At 40.6% G+C, this 25,624-nt stretch overlaps 1 protein-coding gene across 1 annotated transcript; it reads left to right on the top strand.

Moving 5' to 3' along the window:
- The first annotated feature begins 11,472 nt into the window (after window positions 1-11,472).
- On the top strand, window positions 11,473-24,925 carry LOC107726829 (bile acid-CoA:amino acid N-acyltransferase-like). The gene is made up of 11 exons (XM_016536530.1): window positions 11,473-11,576; window positions 12,819-13,021; window positions 14,267-14,366; window positions 14,489-14,679; window positions 14,841-15,004; window positions 15,511-15,630; window positions 15,725-15,807; window positions 17,224-17,314; window positions 17,426-17,506; window positions 23,966-24,107; window positions 24,244-24,925. The coding sequence occupies exons 1-11, from the start codon at window positions 11,473-11,475 to the stop codon at window positions 24,357-24,359; spliced, it is 1,395 nt and encodes a 464-aa protein (XP_016392016.1). The 3' UTR covers window positions 24,360-24,925.
- Window positions 24,926-25,624: the final 699 nt, after the last annotated feature.

Here is a 25,624-nt window from a genome sequence, read left to right as displayed (position 1 = left end):
CTGTCAGATGAATATTTTGATACTATTTCATTATGTATATTTCATTCATATTTCAATATATTCATTATTTATGTTTGTTGAGGAATTATGTGTCACGTGAAAATTTATCTGCTACATGAGAATGTGTTTTGAAATGTCAAAAACATCTTGATTGCTTGATTGCAAAATAAGTGATGGCAAGGTTGTGTTGATCCACTTCTGTTTCAGTTTTATATAATCTATTTCTTACTATGTGTCAGTAAGTTGTTGTTATTTTAGCATGTGTGTTTGCCTCAGTGTTATTTTTTTAGGATTACTGATGAATTAATGTACTTTGATTTGTATTAGTTATCTATTTTAGTTTTAGTTACAGTTGTAGTCATGTTGTCATTTTATTAGTTTTTTTATTATGTCTATATAGGCTTTTTATTAAGTTTTACTTTTATTTAATTTGAGTTATTTCAGTACTTCAACATACAAAATGGAAATGAAATAATATATATAGTATATATTTAATGTATATGTATATGTGTGTGGCTGTACATACACACATGTAGTTGTTTTTTGGTGTTTGGCTTAGTATTATGTTAGAATCATTATTATACTCATACCTTTTGTTCTTTTAATATTTTTGAATTGGACTGTGTTTTGATAGACTTTTTCTATGAGGGCATTAATCAACCGCTAAAATCCAAACTCATTCACGAGGGTCCACGTTCATCTTTAAGTCAGTGTATGGACTATGCTTTGTTGACGGTTGGTTCAGCGTTCACTGTGGGTATCGCGGAGGAACGCGACCCCGCACTCACTTATGTAATGGCGGCCACACTAGAGCATGCTCACAAAATGGCGGTGACAGCGGAGCACGCTCACAAGATGGCGGACACAACAGCACCCAGTCATGTCACAGCTGCCCATCTTGAGTCCAGTCAAGTCACCATTGATCCTCCTGAGTCAAGTCAACTGTGAAGAGGTGAGCAGAAGCACAATAATTACAACTGACAGCCACACAGACTTAGATTAAATCAATATCTCACCAGAGGATGATTAAACAACTCCAAAAACAGAATTACCATATTCACTTATTACAAACAAGTTTGGCTTTATTTCTGTCATATGGTAAATGTACAATGGTTGCTGAAGCATGTTACCATTATGGTGATTAGTGTCTTTAGTTGGGCACTTGGCCATTGACTTTTTTTTTTTTTTTTTACTCTGTTTCAGCAATTGTTGAATGTGCACACTATCACTATTTTCAACAAAATTTCATGGTCATGACTGCACATAGTACTCTTTTACCATATGCACAGTGCCTGACAGCTGGATTTGGACATATGTGACTTCCCAAATAAGTATGAAAGTCTTTAAAAACAGCAACTTTCAGTTTTGAACTTTCATTATAAAGTTGTTATTAACGGTCCCATTGAAAGAGCTCTTATCATAACCCCTGTTATTGAACAAACTGCTTATGATTAAGCTTCTATTAGTTTCTTTTTTGGTTTTCATATCTCTAAATGTCGGTTACACTTTATTTGAAGGTGTCCTTGTTACAATATATTTATACATTTAAGTACCGAGCAATATTAGTTAACTACATGTACTTACTATATGGCTAGGGTTAGGATTAGGGGTTGTATTAGGGTTACTTAGTTTATATAAGGAGAAGATCGCTACGGAGACCACATCCTACCCGTAGGGAGGTGACATGTGGAGATACAGATATGGACTGACCTAGGGGCAGTAAAACATATGTGAAGTGTGAGGCAGGTCTTACCTGAGAGTAGGGATGGAACCACTGCCAGGAGAGACTGACAGAGCTGGTCTGTCAAGGGAAGACACAGGTTTACCAAGAGGGAAACCTACAGTGGAAGAATACACATATGGGATTGCCCGCAGGGAATCACGCCATATGGACACCTAGCCCAGTACAGGGGCTGACCAGAGCTCTGGGCATGCTAACACCAGTACTGGGGCCTGATGTCAGACTGCTCCTCCTAGTCTGATTGCTGGGGGTGCTGGTGCATGCTCGACCAGGGTTTGCCATCTGGAAAACTCCACTGGGAGAAAAAAAGCGCTCATACCTCTGTGTGAGGGGGAATGGTGCAGCAAGCATGACACCGAGCCAGTTCTTATCCGACACATGGGAAGAAACCGGCTCTATGCGAAGGTTGTAAAACCTAGCAAAGGCATTAAGTGTTGCCAAGCCCGCAGCTCTGCAGATGTCTGCCAGAGAGGCACTGTGCGGTAAAGCCCAGGAGGAGGTAACACTCTGGGTGGAGTGAGCCCTCACCCCCAGGGGGCACGGCTCGCCTTGGGATGGCATCCACTATCCAGTTGGCCAACCTCTGCTTGGAGACAGCTTTCCCTTTTTGCTGGCATTTGAAGCAGACAAAGAGCTGCTGAGAGCTTCTGAAGCTCCGGATGTGATCAACGTATATGTGCAGTGCTCTTATGGGACACAGCAACACCAAGGCTAGATCTGCCTCCTCTAGGGGCAGCGCTTGCAGGTTCACCACCTGGTGAAGGTAGTTGTGGGAACCATGGGCATGTTTCCGGGCTGGGGTATCAGGACTACATGAGAGTAGCCCAGCCTGAACACAAGGCACTCTTTGCTCACTGAAAATTGCGAACTATCTGTCTCCTAGCATGGCATCATCCCTGAAGGCCCCCCCATTGCCCTCCAAGCCGCTGTGTACCACCTCGGCTTTGGTGAGCAAAGGGTACACGGCAGCGGGTAAGGCTGGTGCTTGCTTGCACACTATGGCAGTGTTACAGGCCTTCCAAGCCGCCCTGCTGAAGGAGTTAGATGATGGGGGCGAGGAAGTTAAAGCTGACAACATCTCTGAGCTTCGCCGAACCAATGACTTGTCTGCCCGTGCCACCAAGGAGACCACCCATGCCATCAGCAGGTCTATGGCTGCCATGGTGGCCACAGAGAGGCATTTATGGTTGACAAAGAGAAGCACCTTCTGATCTGTTTGGCGATGCCGTCAGCTCGGTCGTCGACAGGTTTCAGGAGGCTCGTAAGCAGGTGGCGGTGTTCCAGCAGTTCCTCCCTCGCCGCTCTCTAGCTTCTTGGACTGCTGGGCAGGAGCAACCCCACCCGTGTACCAGCTCCTCATACCGGGAACAACAAAAATCAGAGCGTCGCGTCTCGTGCTCCTCCACAGCACACCACATTCTAGGTCAGGGTCTTCTAAGCCGAAGCCGGATCTGAGGACTGTGCTTCTGGCGAAGAAGGCTTCGACCAAGAAGTCCTGATGTTTGTGGCTCAGGAATTCTGAGGGCAGGCCCCTCTGGGGAAGAGCGGTGTACACCTCATCATACGGTGCCCGTCTCTCCTCAGTGCCCTCAGGAGACCAGTCTGTCAACCCTGCCACCTCCGGTGCTTCAGGGCACAGCGGTCTCCAGCGAGCGCATCTCTCAGCATCCGCCTGGAAATGTAGCGGTTCTGGGAGGCTTGCTAACTCCAAGGAGGTCTCCAGAGCAGCTAGATTGGTCGTCCCCTGCCAGTCCTCTGCTTCAGGGCGCGGACCTAGCCGCTCTAAGTACACCAGAAGCCAGTCTCGAGAGACTGATTCCCTTAGTAGACTATCTGGCAGTGTGGAAACTTCTGCCAAATGTGTCTCAATGGGTCACTGTAAAAAGAGGCTACAGAATTCAGTTCAAGTCTCGTCCACCTCGGTTCAGTGGGGCGTTTCCCACTCTGGTGGGCCCCGAGCAGGCTCTGGTCATGGAACAAGAAGTAGACACTCTCTTGAGGAAGAAGGCAATCAAGGTGGTCCCTCCTCTCGACAGAGAGTTCGGGTTCTACAGCCGGTACTTCATCGTTCCGAAGAAGGATGGGGGGATTGAGTCCTATTCTAGATCTGCGACTGAACCGCTCAGTCATGCGGCTGAAGTTCAAGATGCTGACACTCAAACAGGTCGTGTCTCAAACCAGGTCCGAGGACTGGTTTGTCACAATAGATCTGAAGGATGCATACTTGCACGTATCCATCCTTCCTCAACACAGGAAGTTCCTAAGGTTTGCTTTCGGGGATGAAGCTTACCAATATCGGGTTCTTCCGTTCGGTTTGGCACTCTGACCCCGCACTTTCACCAAGTGTGTGGATGCTGCCCTGGCTCCGCTGTGACTCAAGGGCATCTGCATACTGAACTATAACGATGATTGGTTGATATTAGCTAAATCGGAGCAGATGGCGGTTCGGCATCGAGATGTCATTCTCACCCATATGAAAGAGCTGGGTTTGCGACTGAATGCCAAGAAAAGTGTGCTTTCTCCATTACAGAAGACCACTTATCTGGGTGGGGTGTGGGATTTGACCACGATGCAGGCACGTCTGTCTCCTGTTCGGATTGAGTCAATTCTCACAACAGTCATGAGAGTGAGAGAAGGCCGGTCACTCAATGTCAAGCAGTTTCAGAAACTACTGGGTCTGATGGCAGCTGTGTCCAACGTAATACCTTTTGGCCTGCTGTACATGAGACCCTAGTTGCACTCATTGGTGGTCACAAGACATCGTGGTTTCTATATGTGGTGAACAAACCTTCCAGTCCTGATACAAAGAAAGCTTTGTTGTCTCCTGATTGGATTAGTCTTTAATCACTCCTCTGAGTAGATGACGACAAGACTGGCAGGAAGTCGACCCAGAATATTGGAGTCATGTGCTGGGGGTGATTGGTATAGATACCTCATGATGGCTGATAGGGGGGAGATCTTTAGATCCTTCTGTAATATTTCTGTTTCATAATTCACGTGGTGAATCCACAGCTTATGGGGGCCTGTTTCACAAGACAGAGACCTTACAAGACCAAGGGGTTTACCGCTAGTTGAGCCTTGACCCCCAAGGGAGGGTCCACATCTTATCCATGCTCCACATGTCTTACTTCATAAAAAAAAAAAGTAAGACAACCAGGCATACCTGCAAATAAATTATTTTCCAGCCACTCCTTTTGCATCGGGGCAGCAAAAACAGCAGCTCAAAAAGGCCTTTCACAGCAGCAGATCTAAGCCCTCGGTCGATGGTCATCAGACACCTTTAAGAGCTATATCAGGTCCAATCATTTCCACATAAATAAAGCCCATCTAATCCTGATCAGCCAAAAAAAAAAACCTTTCGTTCTACCTCTGTTCGATGTTTCGAATCACGCTGCTTATTCAGCAGCAAGTGGGGCTTTCCCTTCCAATGCAGTGAGCCGCTGCTCTCGTCGGTTGCAGTGTGAGTCCTCCATCTGTTGTTTCGGATTGTGCTGCTCATTCGGTGGTGGAGAGGGCTCTCCCTTCCGATGCAGTAAGCCGCTATTCCGGCGGTAGCAGTTTGAGCCCTCCATCATTTTTAATTCAGCGGCAGGTGGGGCTCTCCCTTCTGATGCAGTGAGCTGCCGTTCCCATCGGATGCAGTGAGAGTCCTCCATATGATGTCTTGCATCATGTTCCTTATTCATCAGCAGGGAGGGCTCGCCTGTTCGATGCTGTGAGCCGCAAGCTCTCGTCTGGCGCTGCACAGGTTCTCCCAGTCGCCATGCCTCCTCCTCGCAAATTCTAAACCTTTTCTCTTCACGGCACGCATATTTTGGGGGGCTGCTAACCAAATTTTACTCTCTGGCTGCTGTCTCATGCCTATTAGCTTCTTTTGGGGAGTTCTCTGGGTTCTGCTTATATTCCGAGCTTGGAGCCCTCCCTCTCGACAGCACGCCAAATATGCTTACTATTTGCTCAATCCGATTATATGTGTGAACTCATGAACCGTATAATTGGTAAAATCACTTTGGTAATTGTAAACATACAACAAATACAACATTACATTATATTATTGAATAGGATAATGAATAGGAAATTGTCACATTACAAATGAATGAACGACTCAGACCCAAAGACTAGGGTGGAGAACTAATAATTTAGCATGGGCTGGGAAGGTGAGAGGTTGTGGAAGAGGACCCCCACAAAAATGATAACCTCGAGGGAGGCACGACTGGCGTAGTGTGCACTGCCATTTACAGAAATGTATCATTAGAAATGCTACAGTGCAATATCTCAATTGTATATTATTATAGTCAGTGACATCATTTGCCATACCACAGTTGTCAGGTGCGGCCAAGGACTCGTGAACAGAGTGTGATGGTTTTTTTATACGTCAAAAAAAACAATGGCAGAACAACCCGTCCTCAAAACTGAATACAGACAAAATTCTGCTTGTTTACTGCAGGTGTCATCACTAATGTTCAGTCATTACTTGTGCCTTGTAAAGTGAATCTACTTTATTTCACTAACTACAACACTGCTTCAGTGTTAATTTTACTCTTTATAGTTCAGGACCATACACAATCTAAGCAGTGTTTGTCTAACACTGGGGATTTTACTGAGTAAACATGTAACCAGGAACGTGTTTTTCTTCATTAAATATTTTATTAAAATTAATTTGGAAAATTGTCTTGGTCTTTAACTATTAGCACACACTAATGCTGACCAGCAATGCTGGATTTTTCAGCAGGGCTTCCTCATTTTTCTTTCTTTCCCTTTTTTCCCTTATACAAATATTTTTCAATGTCTTTATATCAAGATACATTTACTTGAACACAATTATGTGAGTTTATGCTTAAAACAAGAGCAAATATCTGTCAATGAGTTTTGAAAATTTCCCATTAAATTAAGTTGCTTTTCTGAGCTTTATTGGTGTATATTTATTTTACATATTTTACGTTATTATATAATCTCCAGTAAATGCATATTGATTTAAGAATCTACAGACATTTGCACTGGAAAACAAAAGAAAACTGTTGCAGAAGAACATCACTATTTTGCAGTGTGATCAGAATAAAAGTTACAGATGTGTCAGTGAATAAATGGGAGAACAAAGTAACTTGCGTTACTTATTTGAAAAAGTAACTAATGCCTTAATTTATTAGTAACTTGAAAAAAGTAATCTGATTACGTAACTCGCGTTACGTTTTTCAAAATTAGTTTTTAATATTGTTTGTTCTTTACTTTATTGGTTATTGCTCAAATACTTATACAGTAATATATACTGTCACTGTAACATTTTTATTGTAAGTCAATAGTATAGAAAATATTGATGAGTCTTTCTTAAGTCTTATTTGTAAAGACCAAACGTCCGCTTCTGTCATGATAGTTTTGCAATCTAGTTAGTTTTCATTCATTTTCCCTCCGCTGGTGAAATGCTGGGGTTCGCATAACTTGATGTTATTTCTGGCTCACAGTGGCCCAGCAGTATTAAAAAGGCTACTGGAGGGTTTGCCATACCAATGGAACAGCAAAGCTAAATTTACAAAAAAGCCTAGTTATTTATATTATTATGAAGCATGTTGGTAACCAAACAGTTAACAGTTGGGCGAACTATCTCTTCAACACATCTGAGACAAAAGTAGGACCTCAGCACTACTTTTTACTTAACGCTTTTCATTCCACAAGATGTTAATTCTTTGTTAGCATCTTTGGGGGTCCCCTTCCACAACCTCTCACCTTTCCAGCCCATGCTAAATGATTAGTTCTCCTCCCTAGTCTTCATTAATTTGTAATGTGACGACTTCCTGGATCAGTATCTTATTCAATAATATAATGTAATGTTGTATTTGTTGTATGTTGTATTATATTTAGGAATTATAAAAGTGATTTCCCCCACCATACAGATAAAGTGTAAAGCATTAACCAACTCTTTATTACCACATTCAATGTTATGGAAACCATCATTAGAGAAATTCACAAATGTATAAATTGAAAGAAATTAAAAAAGCTCCAATTTGAGACCAGAGATGCATCAACAACTGTAACTTGTTTATAAGGAAGATTGGGAGTTATTAATTTCAGTATCCAAAATGGCTGTCATGTCACGTGACAAAAGAACAAATGACTTGGACCCAAAGACTCAAGAGGTGAACTATTCATTGGCTCAAGTCAATGGCTACCATCAAATGTTTGGTTACCAACATTCTTCAAAATATCTTTTGTGTTCAACTAAAGAAAGTAATTCATACAGGTTTGGAACAACTTGAGGGTGAGTAAATGATGACAGAATTTTCAGTTTTAGGTGAACTATCTCTTCAACACATCTTTAGCTGGACCTCAGCACTACTTTTTACTTAACGCTTTTCAATTCACAAGATGATAATTGATGGACTGAATCCATTTCTTGTGGATTATTGTGATGTTTTTATCAGCTGCTTCATTCAGGTGGCACCCATTCACTGCAGAGGATCCATTGGTGAGAAATGCGATATAATGCAAAAATTCTTCAAAATTATGACGAAGAAACAAACTCATCTATATCTTGATTGGCCTGAGGGTAGGTAAAATGTCAGCAAATGTACATTTTTTGGGTGAATTTTTCCTTAAAGTACAAATGTAATTGTTCCAATTTATCAGATTTCAAGTATAACAAGAGCACTACAAATACATTTAAGTATACTGAAGCACTAAATCAATAATAAATTGTGCTTAAGAATATTTATATATTTATTTTTTCACGAAGAAATATACAATTATTATGAGTTTATCTACAGCAACTTCTGTATATTGCACGTGATCTGCCTTGTACTCACTAGCCATGCCTCAGGGCCTCTCTCCTGCCCAGCCCAAGCCTGACCAGTCCAGCTGGAATGTTTGCCTTCTGGACTTTGGTGACAGGATTGTGACACTCCTGCTGTGTTTTAATGTTGTTTGAGCACTGTGCTGATCTGCTGAAGTAAAAATCTTAGAAAAATCAAAGAAAAGTACAGAAATAGGGAGCAAAGCGCAGAGCAGTAAGCAAGAACGTCCGAACGGTAGCGGCCTTGATAATTAAGCGGCCTTGTACTCACTAGCCATGCCTCAGGGCCTCTCTCCTGCCCAGCCCAAGCCTGACCAGTCCAGCTGGAATGTTTGCCTTCTGGACTTTGGTGACAGGATTGTGACACTCCTGCTGTGTTTTAATGTTTTGTGTTTGAGCACGTAATTGGTGTTCTTGTCTTTGTGTGATTGCATTACGTTAGGACTGATTGTCTTGCCATGCAGTCTCTTGTCTGTGTTCAGTTTTGTGGACGGGTTGTTCTGACAGTTTTTGTTGTTGTTGTTTTTTTAACGTATAAAAAACCATCACACACTGTTCACGAGTCCTCACCTTTTCATTGGCCCCACCTGACAACTGTGGTATGGCAAATGATGTCACTGAATGTAATAATATACAATTGAGAAGTTGCACTGCAGCATTTTAATGATAAACTTCTGTAAATGGCAGTGCACACTATGCCAGTCGTGCCTCATTCTGGGTTATTATTTTTGTGGGGGTCCCCTTCCACAACCTCTCACCTTCCCAGCCCATGCTAAATGATTAGTTCTCCACCCTAGACTTCGGGAGTCGTTAATTCATTTGTAATGTGATGACTTCCTGGATCAGTATCTTATTCAATAATACTAATGTAATGTTTTATTTGTTGTATGTCGTATTATATTTAGGAATGATCCCAATTAATTTTCGCATTTAAGTTTAAAGCATTACTGTAAAAGATTAAAAGTTGAGAAGACTTAAAAGTTTAAGGCAACCAGCTTCAGCAGGTTTTTGAGCTTTCTTAACTTTTTTTTGTAGGAGATTTTTGAGTTCTCTCAACTTTTTGTTGTATAAACTGAAGTAAGATTGCAAGACATAAAAAACGCTACCAGAGATGCACCACATACCTGTAACTTGTTTGTAAGGTAGGCTGGGAGTTATTAAAGGCGTCATATGATGCGATTTCAATATTTCCTTTCTCTTTGGAGTGTTACAAGCTCTTGGTGCATAAAGAAGATCTGTAAAGTTACAAAGACTAAAGTCTCAAATCCAAAGAGATATTCTTTATAAAAGTTAAGAGTCAGCCACGCCTACCTAAAACGGCGTCGCTCCGGCCGGACAGGGCATCACAATATGGTAAGGGGCGTAACATTTCCGTCACACGCTTGAGGTATTCGGCCAATCACAACGCACTGGATAGCTGTCCAATCAGAGCACACCTAGCTTTTCAGACCGATGAGTTTTGTAAAAATCGACGCGTTTCAGAAAGGCGGGGCATAGAGGAGGAACAATAATGTACAGTATGTGGAAAATAATGTGTTTTTTGAACCTTAAACCGCATAAACACATTCCATTACACCAAATAATGTTCTTTTTAGCAGCTTCATATGACCCCTTTAACTAATTTCAGTATCCAAAACGGCTGTCACGTCACTTGACAAAAGAACGAATGACTTGGACCCAAAAGTGAACTAATAATTTCTGCCTCCGGTATACAGATATTCTTAGCCTATGGGGCTGTCACGTGATGAACAAACAACCTGGACCCCAAGACTTGTAAGGTGAACTCTGTTTCCTGTACAGAACCTGTAAATTTCTTGTCTATTACCACCCACTGCTACTTATACCACCTTGTGTTGCACTCCTGTTAATGTTGATTCAAAACGAGTTTGCACGTAGTTTGTAATTGAAAAGATTTATTAACAGTAATTATAACATATTATGAGATGGTTACAAAATAGATGTATGAGATGATAAAACATATACTATTAATCGTACCAGCATGTATGCAGAATTTTACCAGAGAGAGTGAGAGAGAGATTGAAGGCAGAGCACAGGTAGAGAGAAAGAGCAAAGCCCCCAAAAAGGATAGCAAAGAAGAGGCAAAGAAAAGAGTGCCCCAAGAAACAGACCGAGAGAAGAGAAAGACCAATTGTTACAGTCTTCTTTTATCCCTTCTTTGACCATGTGAATGAAAACCAAACATTCAAACTAACCAATCAGCAGATTAAAGCTTCCCCCACTGTAATAAAGGTGTGACAATTAGCAGACCCCCGATGTATACACATCTTGGCCTATAGGCTTTGATCATTGTCAGCACCTCTGTGTCTTCAGTAATTCCAAATGGCCCTTTTGTTATGGAAGATATAGTTTAGGACAGGAAAGCAAATGCCTTTGTTGATTTTCAACCCAACATACATTTTTTTTTTGATGTAACTGGTTATCTCAATTTTTATATCAATACTATTTCAAGAGTGATGTTGCCATATATGGTACCTATAAAGTCATATAGAATTTTCACATCTGTACATTCCCTGGCTGGATGAAAATACAAGTTTATAAGATATATAAAATCCCCAAAGTAAAATCTGTATATTATGTGTGGTGGTTCCTTTATTAGGATGATAGGTTCAGAACAATCCTGCCATGACTTCTGTTGACACGTTGTGTTTTGTGTTTGACAATGTGGTTGGTGTAACTAACTTAATGTGAGTGTGAGTTTTTGGGTTTGTTTGTCTTGCTATGCACTCTCATGTCTATGAATGTGAGCAGGGTGTTCTGCCTGCAAGCCACACCTATGGGCAATGCCCCAGTTATGTTGCCGCCTAACCTGCACTGTTCTCTGTTCTCACCTCAGGGTATTTGTTTTACCTGAATAAAAAACCCATCAAACTCTGTTCCTGAGTCATTGCCTTTCTCATTGCCTGCACCTGCACAACCTTATACAATTATGTATTATTTCAGTGCTGCCTTTTTTAATTCTAAACTTAGGTGTGTGGCACATTTGACAATATTAAAACAAATAAACCGTGTGAACAACTTGATTTCCTTAAGGTAAGCCATTTTACTTGTATAATCAGTGTTTTCTTCAGGATGAGAAATGATATACAAATATTTTGATGGCCACATTTCATTTTTATTAAATGTTATAAATGTTCAAATGTTTAAAAATGTTTAAATTACAAATATAGAATGTTACATTCATCGTAAATTCCTCATTTATTTATATTCTTACCAGGGAGTGGATAAATTGGTATTATAATTATGTTACATAAGTACATAAATATTGTATTGAGGATAATTGGGTCAATAATTGACAATGTTCGGCCGTCAGTTTGTGACCTCAAGCTCAAGCGCACTTGGGTTATACAGCAGGACAATGATCCCAAACACACCAGCAAGTCCACCTCTGAATGGCTCAAGAAAAACAAAATTAAGGTTTTGGAGAGGCCAAGTCAAAGTCCGGACTTAAATCTGATTGAGATGCTGTGGCATGATCGTAAACAGTCAATTCATGCTCGAAAACCCTCCAATGTGGCTGAATTAAAACAATTCTGCAAAGAAGAGTGGGCCAAAATTCATCCACAGCAATGTGAAAGGCTCACTGCCAGTTATCGAAATGCTTGATTGCAGTTGTTGCTGAAAAGGGGGGCTCAACCAGTTATTAGATTTAGGGGGGCAATTATTTTTTCACGTAGTGCCAGGTAGGGTTGGACAACTTTTTTCCCTTAATATATGAAATCATTATTTCAAAACTGCATTTTGTATTTACTCTGGTTATCTTTGTGTAATGTTAAAATTAGTTTGATGATCTGAATCATTCAGGAGTAACAAATATGCAAAAAAACCAAAAACCAAAAAAAAAAAAAAGGAAGGGGGCAAAAAAAAAATTCACAGCACTGTATATATATATATGTATGTATATATGTATGTGTGTGTGTATAGGCCTTAGGGATTACATGGACATTTTATGTGTGTAATCTAATAAATATTGCAATGTTGAGTGGGGTAGAGTAACGCTATTTAGTCTCTTGGCAGATCTGTCTCAGACCATGGTTTTAGTTTAGCATTTTGAAGGTTTATCCCCCTAATTAACCTTGAAATAGAGAATTTAAATGTGTTGGGTAGGTTCTGTGGTTTGGTCTGCAGTTAGAATTTTTCACAATAACATATATTTGGACACTATGAATAGGATGTCTTCGGTCTACCATCCATATTCCTTAACACAATTGCTATTCTTTAAGGTAAGCCAGAAGTAAATTTCAGATGCTATTTTCACATATATTCTCTGTATAGGTCTGTGAGTACTCAGAAGAGGACATGCCCTTTGCTCTCTGTTCAGCCCATTCGAGGACTGGTGGATGAGAAGTTTCAGTTTGTGGTAACAAATTTACCACCAGATCAAAAAGTGACACTACACTCTCTGCATCAGTCAGATGACAAGGACTTCTGGGAGGCATTTGGACACTATGTCAGTGATGAACATGGATCAGTGACAGGTGCGTACTACAGTCTAATGCAGGATTTGATTCTGGCAGTTATTGGGAGCAAGTGGAGTGAGATCAGGAGAAATGTGACATGGGTTCTCTTTCTGACTGATCGATGAGCTGCCGGATTCTGGCTCATCTGTAGATAAGTCGTGCTGGCCAGCAGGGCATTGCAGTAGTCTATTATTGAAATGACAAGAGCTTGGTTGAAGAGCTGTGCAGTGTTTTCTGACAAGAAAGATCTGATTTTCCAGTGTTATAAAGGGCAAGTTTGCCTGAATGTGCCATTGTTGAAATGTGGGTGGCAAAGCTCAGCTGCTCATGAAACACTTCCCCCAGGTTTCATACTGTTCCATTTGGCATTAGTCTTTCAGCCCCCAGTTGGATTACAAGGAGCTCCATCTTAACAAAGTTGATGCTCCTTTATACAAGCTCCTTATAACAGCATAAGGATCTCAAGTCATGTTTTGGATTAAAGTGGAAATTACATCAGCTAGGTACCAGCCAGCTTTGCCAAGATGGTCTATCAGCCCTAACCAGGTTAACCATCAACAAACTGACTGGACAAGCTTATGGCCATAAATTACATAAAATAGATGACTTACAGCTAGATCCTACCTGAACTAGATAGAAACTAAGTAAATTTCTATTCAGATGGGACTTGTTTTCCAGGAGGACTTTAGTGAAATTAAAGTTTCAGCGATATACTGGCCTAATGGTTAGAGAGTCAGACTTGTAACCCAAAGGCCATGGGTTCGAGTCTCAGTCCAGGCAGGGATTGGAGGTGGGAAGAGTGAATGACCAGCCCTGTCTTCCACCTTCAATACCACGACTGAAATGAGAACCTTGAGCAAGGCATTAAACCCCCAACTGCTCCCAGGGTGCCACAGCAAAAATTGCTTCCCACTGCTCCGGGGGTGTGTGTGTGTGTGTTCACTACTCACTGCTCTGTGTGTGCACTTGAATGGTTTAAATGCAGAGCACAAATTCCATGTCACGTCACTTACTTTTTATGAAAACAGTACATATTCCAGAGCAAATTACCCATAGATTTTCAGCAAGGATATCCAAATAACAAAAACGTTAAAACTGGTCATTTTAATATCAGTTTCAGGGAAGATACACATCTAGATTCCTATGCTCATTTATCTGGGTTTATAATAAGTTGCCACTTCTATAATGATCCAGAAATCAACTGAAACTTTGTTACAATTTGCAAGTACATGTTGTGGATGTATGCTGTCATATATAATTTAGGGTTCAAACATGAAAGTTTGGGAGGCACTTATGAAGGCACAGAGCCAATGGGGTTGCTGTGGAGCATGAGGCCCATACCAGGAAGTCGACATGGACTCAGGTAGCTTTGACTAGAAAAATGTGATGGTGTGTGCTTTTTATTACCAAGTTTAAATTCAGGTTTCATTTTTATGTGAGGAGTTTGGAAGCCAGAAGTCACCTAACTATTGGTCTTTACGCCAGGTTACGTAAGAGGGACATTGTCAGACCAATGGAAGTTTGCATTTCAGTATACAGTGGGCATCTATCTCAAGGCTTCAGCCAGCAAACACCCTTGGCAACCAGTGTCACTGAGCGCTGGTACGTCGCACCAGGTGTGAAGAGGGTTAACATCAGGGAGAAAGAAATACGAGGAACATTATTCCTGCCTCCAGGTACAAATATCCATATTAGATTTCTAATCACCCACAACCATTCAAGTTCAATTCTGACATTGATTCATATTCCCCGGTTTCCCAGGGGGTGGATTTATATTCGATTTTATGTCAAATAAGTCATATAAATTGCTTGAAAATGACTTGCCATGTGTTTTTAGGCTCCGGGCCATACCCAGGAGTGCTGGACCTGTGGGGAGCTGGTGGTGGTTTGGTTGAGTACCGTTCTGCCCTGCTTGCATCTCATGGCTTTGCATCCATGGCACTTGAGTACCTCGCTCCAGAAGACCTGAGACTGGAAGACACTGATGCTTCTTACTTTGAGGTAATTCAAAACTTTTAGTTTAATAACGTGGATCAACTTGACGTGACATTTGATGTAGTTTGGCATTGTAATTACCTGCCTGTAGCTCCAGAGGAACTATTTCAGCACCCACTCAGATTTCCGGGCCATAAAAGCAAATGTGATAATATATGGAGTTGATTTCCCATATGCTTAGACTGCTGAGTTTTGGCTCAATACCAACTCCAATTTCTGTGTAAAGATTATCACAACATCTCATAAGCTGTGACAAAGAAGGAGGTCACACATTGGATGAATGCTAAAAAAATAATAATTAAAAAAAAATAATAATAAAATAAAAACACTGTCCTTCAGCAGTAGAACAGTCTTACCTCCTGAACCTTCACTCAAAATGTAAAATCCATTTGGATTGAGTCCATGCAAACCTAGACCCAAAGTCCGGTTATGTAGTGGGACAACTGTATATAGTCCTTATATAGTCTTTACAGATGTGCATGTTTATGTTTATGTATACATGTTTCCTGTAGAAAGCATACCAGATCCTGAAGAATCATCCAATGGTAAAGAAGGATCATTTGGCTGTTGTTGGGCTATGTTTGGGAAGTGCCATCACACTCAGTATGGTGTCCTATTCCAAAGTCATTAAGGTTCGCTTGGCACATGTAAACACGTGTATTTACATTTCAAATGCAGATTATTTGTATTACATTCAACATTTTGGTGTGTCTTTTTATTGTGCAGCCCCAGTGTTGTGTGTGCATAAGTGGAAGTCATCTGATGCCTGTTGATAAATCCCTCTCTGAATTCTTTGAGGAGATGAAAAAGTGAGACATAGAAACCATAAGGATGTAGGATGAGGATGTTATGGCGTCATAAGTGTTTAACAATTATCATAATTTTAATTACACAGAGTGCCCCCACAATCATTTTAACACTTAAGTCACAGTTAAATGTGTGTGTGTGTGTGTGTGTGTGTAGTAAAAGAGGTATGAAGCACCAAACAGAAAATAATTACATAAAATCTGAATATATAAATTATATAAATGTAAACCTTGAATATATAGAAGTAAATTTGAATATACAGTTATAAGTTTGAATATATAGAAGTAATTCAGAATAAATATTTATAAATCTGAATATATAAATGTAATTCTGAATATATAGTTGTAAGTCTGAAGTCTGAATTTATAGATACAAATCTCAATATATAAATGTAAATCAGAATATATAGTTATAAGTCTGAATATATAAATGTAAATTGTGAATGTAGTTATAATTCTGAATATATAAATGTTAATTGTAATATGTAGATGTAAGTGTGACTATATAAATGTAAATTGGTTTTATATTTATATTATATTAATTATTGTAAGTGCATCTAAACCAAAAGGAGTATTTTCCCTCTACTTTAAAAAATGCTGGCTGTAGTACCAAAAGGTCCTCACAGTGAGAGTGTTAATCTTTTCTACACAATTCAACATGACTGAGAGGGATAGGGAAACTGTCAACAACCTCATCTGTTAACAAATAGTGCTTTTATTGAGATAACTGCAGCAGCATGTGATGGACAGCAATATTTACAATAATTAATATAGTACAATATCTGCATTGATACATGTACAGGATATATAGGCATACTGTTTTCATTAAAAAAAACAATAAGAACATCTGACTATATTGACATGCCTAATAATAAAGATATATTTATGTTGAGATGTAGACTATATATTCAGATTTGCTTTAAATACTCAAGATTTATAAATATACATTCTGATTTACAATTATATAGTCAGAATAATAACTATATTTTCGGATTTAATTCTGTTTCTTCAGACTTTTAACTGTATATTCAGATTAACTTCTATACATATATTCATGATTTGCATTTATTTATTCAGTTTTTTATCTATATGTTCACACTTATATTGCAACTTTCATGTAAATATTCAGAATTGTAAGTACATATTCACAATTTACATTTCTCACCAAATCTAAAGTTTAGAACCTTTAGGCTCTTGTGTGGCTCTTACTTTTTCTTACATGTTTAATATTGTCAGATATCAAGTAAAATGACATTCATAAATTAAGTGTGACTTAAGTGTCTAAATATATTATGGGTACATGATAAAACAATGAGATTTGTGTTCACACTATTAAACAACTGTAATACTGAGTAAATCTGTCCATTGTGAATATTTTACTAATGGTAAGAATAATAATAAAACAAATTTCAATTCCAGCCATGCAGATAAGCTATGTGTGAATGAGAACAACCAGGTTATCCACAAAAATTTGTTCTTATCACTTCCCTGTCAAAGTGCCAAAGTTGATGTGAGTATATATCATTATGGATTTGTTGATATGTTTGTTTTGTCTAGTTTTTAATCTATTTTTAATCATTTGTTTTCCGCTAACGCCAGTCATCTTTTAAAATGCACACAGGTTGGGAGAATAAAGTGTCCTCTTCTGTTGGTGAATGGGGATGATGATCAGATTCTTCCTGCAGTGGAATCCGCTGAAGACGTGAGTTACATATTTTTCAGTTCTGTCACATTAAGCTTATTACTAAACATTGCTTTCTACTGCGACATAAAACAGAGCAAACTTCAAAACTTCATTAACAGTTCATGGAACACTAAATAAAATTTTCTGACATTTTAACCGAGGTGTTTGTGTTGCACATCATTGCAGACAATGTTAGCATCTGTTAATTTTAATTGTATGAGAAAACGTCTCAGGTTGTGTATGTAACCATGGTTCCCTGAGAAGGGAACGAGACACTGCGTCCTCTAGGGATCGCTATGGGGAACGCCTTCAGCGTGACCGGTGTCTGAAGCATACATCTAAACACGTCAATAACATTGGCCGGCGACAGCCTGTGTCGTCATCACCCGGGATAACACGTCATCTGCTTCTTTGTCTGAAGCTTACATCTGAAGCATGGCAAGGGAATTAGAGGACTCAGTGTCTCATTTCCTTCTCAGGGAACCATGGTTACATACGTAACCTGAGACGTAACCTTTCCAAGGGAACTTCGAACTGCGTCCTCTAGGGGTTTTCTATGGGGAACGGTATACCCACGCCGCCATGCTGAGGGGAGTGCATGCCAGAAACCACGGCGAGCACTAAGTACCAACTCTACCATAGCCATGGGAATTGCCCCAAAGGACATCATGACGGCTGTCAGTGACATTATCCCCTTCGGCCAAGGGCCTGAGCTGCATACCCTAAAATAACTTAACTGTTAAGGGCTGGGCTAGGAAGCCCAAGCCTAGGGCAGAGCTCAAGGCTTGGAATCAGAAGAAAGAGATTCCTTTAAGGGGATACGGCCAGGTGTCTAAAAACCAGACCCTGGCTTGCCACCCAGGGGGGCTACCGCCGCTTCTGAATAAACCTGCTCAAAGAACTGACTCGACAGATCTTTGGTAGCAACACCCTGCTCAGAAATGTATCAACAGAGATACATAAGTTGAGTGGAGCCCAAGGTGAGAACCGGGGCCTAAACCAACTCAGAGAAAGGAAACGAGGCTGACAGCGCGTAACCCTTACCATACAGGATTTTAGAAAGTGCGCAGAAAGCTTAGCGTGCACACTTACCACAATGTGGATTTTAGAAAGTGCACAGTACTCAGTGTGTGCACTGACCATAGCATGGATTTAGAAACACAGTTGCTTAAGGGGTAACCGAGGCTGTATTAAACCAGCCTAGGGGCCCTACGTGACTGTGGTATTCTCACAGAGCAGAATCCGAAGCATCTGCTCACAGATGCCCAGATAGGGAGCGACGCGCTTGCAAGAGGCCCTTCATGGTGAGGGGAGCACAGCTAGCTCACTTAACAAGCAACCTGCCAGGGAGGCAGGAGATGGTCCAACCAAAGCGATCAATAGCCCAGGGTCAGAGGACCTAACTCTCAAGTCGAGAGGAGGACTCACCCAGTCTGCCCAGGACCGCCGAGCTCAAGGGGACCCTCCCGCAGTGAGGGGAGCACAGCCATGTCCGGGGAGCAGATAGATCGCAAATGGGACATCAGAAATGGGATCCTGCTAGAAGGGGATCACACATTTCTAAAGGGAACAACAGGGTCCTAGCATAGAGGCAACTGACCAAGGAGGCGACAGAAACGAGCCTAATACTCAGTTTCATTGCAAATGAAGTTTTCCGGGAACAGCGCTCTCGGCTCTCAAGCTGAGACGGGCCCTTACAGTACATACTGGGAGCGACTCATAGCTAACCCTCACAGTGAGGGGAGCACTTCTCGGCTCGACCAGAAGGAGGCGCTATATTAGAAGGGATAACCCTGCAGGGCCCAATAAGAGACAGTCCACTGGTGCAGCTGGACACGGTCTCATGCTCTCTATCTCGATAGAGAGCATTGGTCCCGTATAACTAGACCCGATAGTATCTGAAGAAATAGAGGGGCCCAATAACCATTCATGCATACAGAGCTTACTGCTCCTCAGAGCAGAAGCATACAAGAGGGGTTTCCGCAGAAACACAAATCCCTCTTACCTCAGGGAACGCAGTGTACTCCAGCCCACTCCGCAGAGGGGCGATTACTGGTTCATGGAATAGTTAATCCTAAAATTCGGCATTAGTAGCTTATTTTATTAATAAGTAGCTTATTTATTAGTAGCGACATCGCGCATGCACTCAGGGGATGCTTGTCAGATTTGTGAATACAGTTCCCCTTCAGGAACTAGAGCTGCGTCGAAACGCTTTGGGAATGCATTCAGCGTGAACACACTCTGAATCACGTGTGTAATCAGTCCAACGGAGTGCCGAGACGTCAAGGGCGGGGTGACGAAGAGACCAGGAAGTATAAAAGCCTGTGCGGTGGAGACAGCGGCAGCTTCTTTCATTCAGTAAGCACTCTCTGTGTGTTTGTCCTATTTATTGTTGTACGTCTTGTTTGGAAGATTGTTATGGCAATTTCTAGAGTGGTGACAAGCAGCATTTCAGTGTTCCTCCCTTCCCATGCTAATTTGGGTGGGGATACACACAGCATGTGCGTTGGTTGTTGGGAGCGGAGCTCACACAGTCAGCTCTCGAGGGGGCTGATCGTGCTTCTGCCCGCTGCAAACGTTCCGCTCCCGCCGGGCACGCTTCGAGGAGTGTGTCCGTGTTTGTGATTGTTGTGGTTCCAGTCCCGCTGCTGCTGAGGCGCGGCGGCGATTGAGATCGTGGGGATCACACATGGATCTAGCGGATGGGTTGGAGACGGGCCTCACCCTTTCTCTGCCTCACTCCTTAGATCTAGCGCTCTCTCTCGGGGTTCGGAAGCCTGCGCTGCAGTCTCTTCCCCCTTTGAGTGAGAGCTTGCTACTGCAGCTATCTTTCTCCGAGGTGATTGATGTTGTTTGCATATGGGCAGACTGCTTTTTAGATTGCTCATTTCTCTGCATTTTGCTGCATTGATCACTGCATTTAATTCTGAGGAATTAAATGATGAATATTCATCTGGCTTTGAGAAGTTTGATATATATTATGTATATATTTGTTTATATTATTCAGCACAGGGATCAGAGAAGGGCATCACCCTTTCTCCTCCCTCACTCTCTAAATACAGTGCTCTCTTGGGATAGAAAAATTCTCGAGTGAGAGCACCGTGTTATACCTCTCTTCCTCCGAAGGAGGTTGATGTGGTCAGCACATCATTATAAGACTTATGAGGGTGATGTCTAAGTGGGACAGATGCTTGCGGGCTATCTGTTCCCATTGTAACATCACCCCTAAGGCCTCGACATTTTCCAATGCGGGACACAGATCTCAGGGGCTGCTGGGTGGGAGCAGCCCCAGCGTCACATCTTGTACTCCCCCAGAATATCTGGAGTCAGAGCGGCACTCCCGGGTCGAAGGCTTCTAAGCAGAAGGCATATCTGCGGACCATCATTCTCGCTAGATAGTCTTAGTGACGCCTATTGCCCAGGACTTCTGAGGGCGGGCCCCTCTTGGGAAGAGCGGTGTACACCTCATCATACGGTGCCCGTCTCTCCTCAATGCCCTCAAGAGACCGGTCTGTCAACCCTGCCACCCCCAGTGCTTCAGGGCACAGCGGTTTCCAGCGAGTGCATCTCTCAGCATCCGCCCGAAAATGTAACGACTCTGGGAGGCTCGCTACCTCCTAGGAGGTCTCCAGAGTGACTAGATCGGCCGTCCCCTGCTGGACCTCTGCTTCAGGGCACCGTGCTAGCCGCTCCAAGTACACCAGAGGTCAGTCTCGAGAGTGGAAGCTTCTGCCAAATTTGTCTCAATGGGTCCTGCACACTGTAGAAAGAGTCTACAAGATTCAAGGTCTCGTCCACCTCGGTTCTACGGGGTGTTTCCCACTCAGGTGGGCCATTTAATGATGTGTCGTTTCTCCTAATTATTCATATTCAATTCTTCTTCTAATTATTAATTATTCATGTTTCTCCTAATTATTCAATAACTGTGTCCTTATCTTATGAGAAGATGCTTCGACCTCATGTCTTGATTGGCGTTGATCGGCACTTGTTTTTGCCGATTAAACTTGTTGAATCGGCATTTTGGAATATCTGAGAAGGAAAGTACTGCACTCCGCTGGCTGTCAGCATTTGTCTGTGTCAGTCGATGCAGTGTGAAATGGCCTTAAAAGTTTTTGTGTAGCAAAAATTGTCATACATAAATGAGTCTTCAACACAAACACGATTCATCCACACTGTAAGTGGATTGGTCTTTACTGCTCCTTGATATAACCAATCAAATGGCTAATATAAACACCACAAAAACAGCCTTATACATTTTTAAAGATCCAACAGATCATTATATATTTCTGATGCAGAGAACAAATGTAAATGGCCGTGCATTTATTTGTGCATTAAATTATAGCAGTCATGTATGGAAGCTATTTTCTGCCAGTTTTAAATAAATCAATTAAATTATAAAAATGAAAACCAGATTAACAATTTCATTATAGAAATCTGTACCCAAAATATGTGCCAAAAATTGAAAATGAAATGAGATGATTTAACTTTCATTTAAATTTTTATAATTTAATTGATTTATTTAAAATTGGCAGAAAATACCTTTCATAGTCATTGGGTATATGTGTCATAACGGATGCGTGTAGTGCTGCTGACTTAGAACATGCATGCACTTCGCCTTGTTTACGTGCGGAGGAAAGCACACACATGCATCGTGGTACTCTCCATAAAGGCGCTATAGGGTGACGCAGAGGAGAATAATTGAAGTCGTTATTTTTGTTTTCTTTGTGCACAAAAAGTATTCTTGTAGCTTCGTAAAATTATGCTTGAACCACTACTGCCACATGGATTATGTCCTCACTGCGTTTCTATGCCTTGACCACGATAGTACCCTTGCTGTCTATGGAGGGTCAGAAGCAGGTCAATCTCGGATTTCATCAAAAATATTTTAATTTGTGTTCTGAAGATGAACGAAGGTTACGGGTTTGGAACGACATGAAGGTAACAAGGCACATCCAAATCCAATGTTAGCTTCAATTCCTGTCTCCTGAGATGCCTTCATCTGATCGATTTTTGCAAAGTTACTAATTGTTAGTTGAATGTCTAAGGTGGACTATCAAAATAAAGTATAACTGATAAATTGAAAAATAAGTGATGTTGTGCATGTGTATTACATGTTCAGTCTATAGATATGTGTGCTGGCATGTAGTGTTTCTTAACAAAGTGACATTGCCAACTACTAGCCTGACATGAATAATACAGCGTTTTTAGTCATTTTCACAGATCAGTATGAACGGGGATCAGGATTATTCTGACAACACTGTCATCCCTCATAAGTACACAAACTTTTCAAAAATGAAAGGAACATGTTTTCCATTTTTAGCACACTGTTGTACGTAAACATACCCAAAATCTGCATGAAATCAATCTTTACCCTATTTATGTTGTTAGTGCACATTACAAGTCCACAATTTGACAATTTTATCATGGCAGTCATACACATCATCAAATAGTAATTAGGCTTGCCACAAATCGATCTGTTTTAAATTGAACAAAACCTTACATACCTTTTCAGCCCTACAAACTTCCAACATTGTTAGCCGTTCTAAAATCACTGTAAACCATGGCTTCACAAGGCTTATTCTATAAAAGAAATATGTATTTTATTTTTATTCATAAAATAACACACAGCAACAAAAAATGTAATGATCGGTGTTGGGGTAACACATTACAAGTAACGTGAGTTACGTAATCAGATTACTTTCTTCAAGTAACTAGTAAAGTAACACACAACTTTTTAATTTACAATAAAATATATGTTACTTTTTCAAATAAGTAACTCCAGTTACTTTTTTCCCCCATTTATTGATTGAAAGCTCTCCTGTCCCCATGTTGAGAGAAATCGGGAGTAAGATGTTACTGTAGTTGTAGAATAAATGTGAACATGCATTAATTAATCTCACTCACAAAAAATAAATACTCAGTAAATGTCAAACGATCTGTAATAACAGACAAAGCGAAATTAATGTTGGATCCAATATAGTCGGCACAGAATCGTCTTTTAGTTTCAATTTTAGTTTTAGTTTAGTTTCAATCTTTCTGAAAATCCTGTGTCGAACTGTGCCTTTTTTTGTAAACAAATCTGCAAAAAAAGTGAACAAAGAACCAAGTTCTCACTGATGTAGTCTGGAACTTTATTAAAATTAAAGTTCATTCACTCTTTCCTAAAGTTGGGATCAGAAGGAAGGCAATGCAAAGACTGTGTTTTTCCACAGCTTGGCACTGTACAGTATCTTGTTGTCTTCGGAGCCATCTTTATCGTTTGATTTCTGCATAGATCTATGTTCGCCTCTCTCGTTATTAATACACTACATGCACAAATCGGTGGGCGGGGCTAAACAGGCAGTGATGTAGAAGCAGGCATTGACCTTCTTTTGTGGAGACGGGGCTTATCCCCCTTTAAAAACTACAATTAAACAAAATGATGAAATGTATTCTCACCAATGATTTGGATGTTGACTATTGACCTTTTAAACTCAGATGGCGATGATGATGGAGAAATCAGGAAATCGGCACTTGTTGGAAATCCTGACATATCCTGATGCAGGTCATCTTATTGAACCTCCGTACTCACCTCACTTCCGTGCAACTAACTTTAAACTAGAGTGCACAAAGGAGAGAAGTATGAATGCATGATCTACTCTCTCATTTCTTCTTGTTGTTTATAAGCCCACTCAATGTCAATTCTAATTTTATGTTTAGACTTTATTTGTGATTTGTGTTTTACTTGTGAATGTGTGTTGTTATTGTTGCTGCAGTTGTCATGCTGTGGGGTGGACAAACCAAACCGCACGCATACGCACAAGAGGACGCATGGAAGAAGATATTAGCGTTTCTGTGGCAGCACCTGTCAGCACCGGTGACTTCATTTTAAGTGTCACCCATTTAAATGTAACCATTTTAAATCTCTGGGTTATTTTTAAATGATGACATTATGATTCTGGAAGTTCTGTTGGCAGCCATCTTGAGAAGGAGAAAGGTTTAATTTCAACATTTTGTTGAGAGATACATTTAAAGATTTTATTTCAGAGTTTAGTTTCAGTGTAACTTCTTCCAAGTGATGAACGAACAGCAGAAAGTTGATACAATCGCCCATTTACCCATGTTTATGCTACTGTGTCCATATCTCCAATACTTTATTTATTTAGGGCTTCAACAAGTAATCATTAAAAACCAATAATGAAATTAATTGACAATTAATTGGATAATCTATTAATTGCATTGAAAACATCTGCCAGCCACACCAGTCTTCAGTGCTTCAAATCTGAAATGATGCCAGGATGTACTGTAATACATTTCTGAAGTTTTTCATCTATAAAATGGGTTTTTAACCCTCAAGCATCCTTCGTATAACAGCCCTTAATCCGTCCTTCGTGGACAAATTTGGGCACGAAGGTCTCAGGTGTGATCCCAATTTTTCTGTTTAAAATAAATGTCAAATCACCACCTTCGATAAAATAAAATCTATCAATTCATGCAATTTTTTGTGATTTTTTTTATGTAAAACATGCTTAGTTTTATGTTATATTTAATATTTATTTTACTTCAGTAAAAAAAATTTAATAATAATAATTCCAGTAAATTCAGACAACCAAACCCTAAAATATTGGTGACTTTGGTGACATCTGGTGGCTCATGATGGTATAAAAATATCAAGGTATCAAAAATATCAATAGCCACTAGTTGGCAGTAGTTTTCAATGCCTTTGTGTGTGTGTGTGTGTGTGTGTGTGTGTGTGAGAGAGAGTGTGATTGTTTGACACATTGATAATGTTGTATAGCAGGTTTGCCCAACCCTGTTTCTGGAGATCTACCTTCCTGCAGAGTTCAGTTCCAACCCTGATCAAACACACCTGTCTGTAATTATCAAGCGCTCCTTCAGATCCTAATTAGTTGGTTCAGTTGTGTTTTATCAGGGTTGGAGCTGAACTCTGCAGGAAGGTAGATCTCCAGGAACAGGGTTGGGCACCCCTGTTGTATAGGCTCACCCCTTCATTTATGTGTGTGTTTCATCTGCATTGTGTTGGATTTATTGGACAAATAATAAAAAAAAAAAATGCTTTGAATTTTAGTATTTCCCATTTATTTTCTATGAGAGAAATTTAGGAGTTTTTTTTTAACCACTTAAAGGTGCAGTAGG

This window comes from Sinocyclocheilus rhinocerous, unplaced genomic scaffold, assembly GCF_001515625.1.
Source record: "Sinocyclocheilus rhinocerous isolate Xijiao unplaced genomic scaffold, SAMN03320098_v1.1 scaffold155, whole genome shotgun sequence".
NCBI lineage: Eukaryota > Metazoa > Chordata > Actinopteri > Cypriniformes > Cyprinidae > Sinocyclocheilus > Sinocyclocheilus rhinocerous.
The sequence above is the reverse complement of the archived record's forward strand: the minus strand, read 5'-3'. Positions and strand labels throughout refer to the sequence as shown.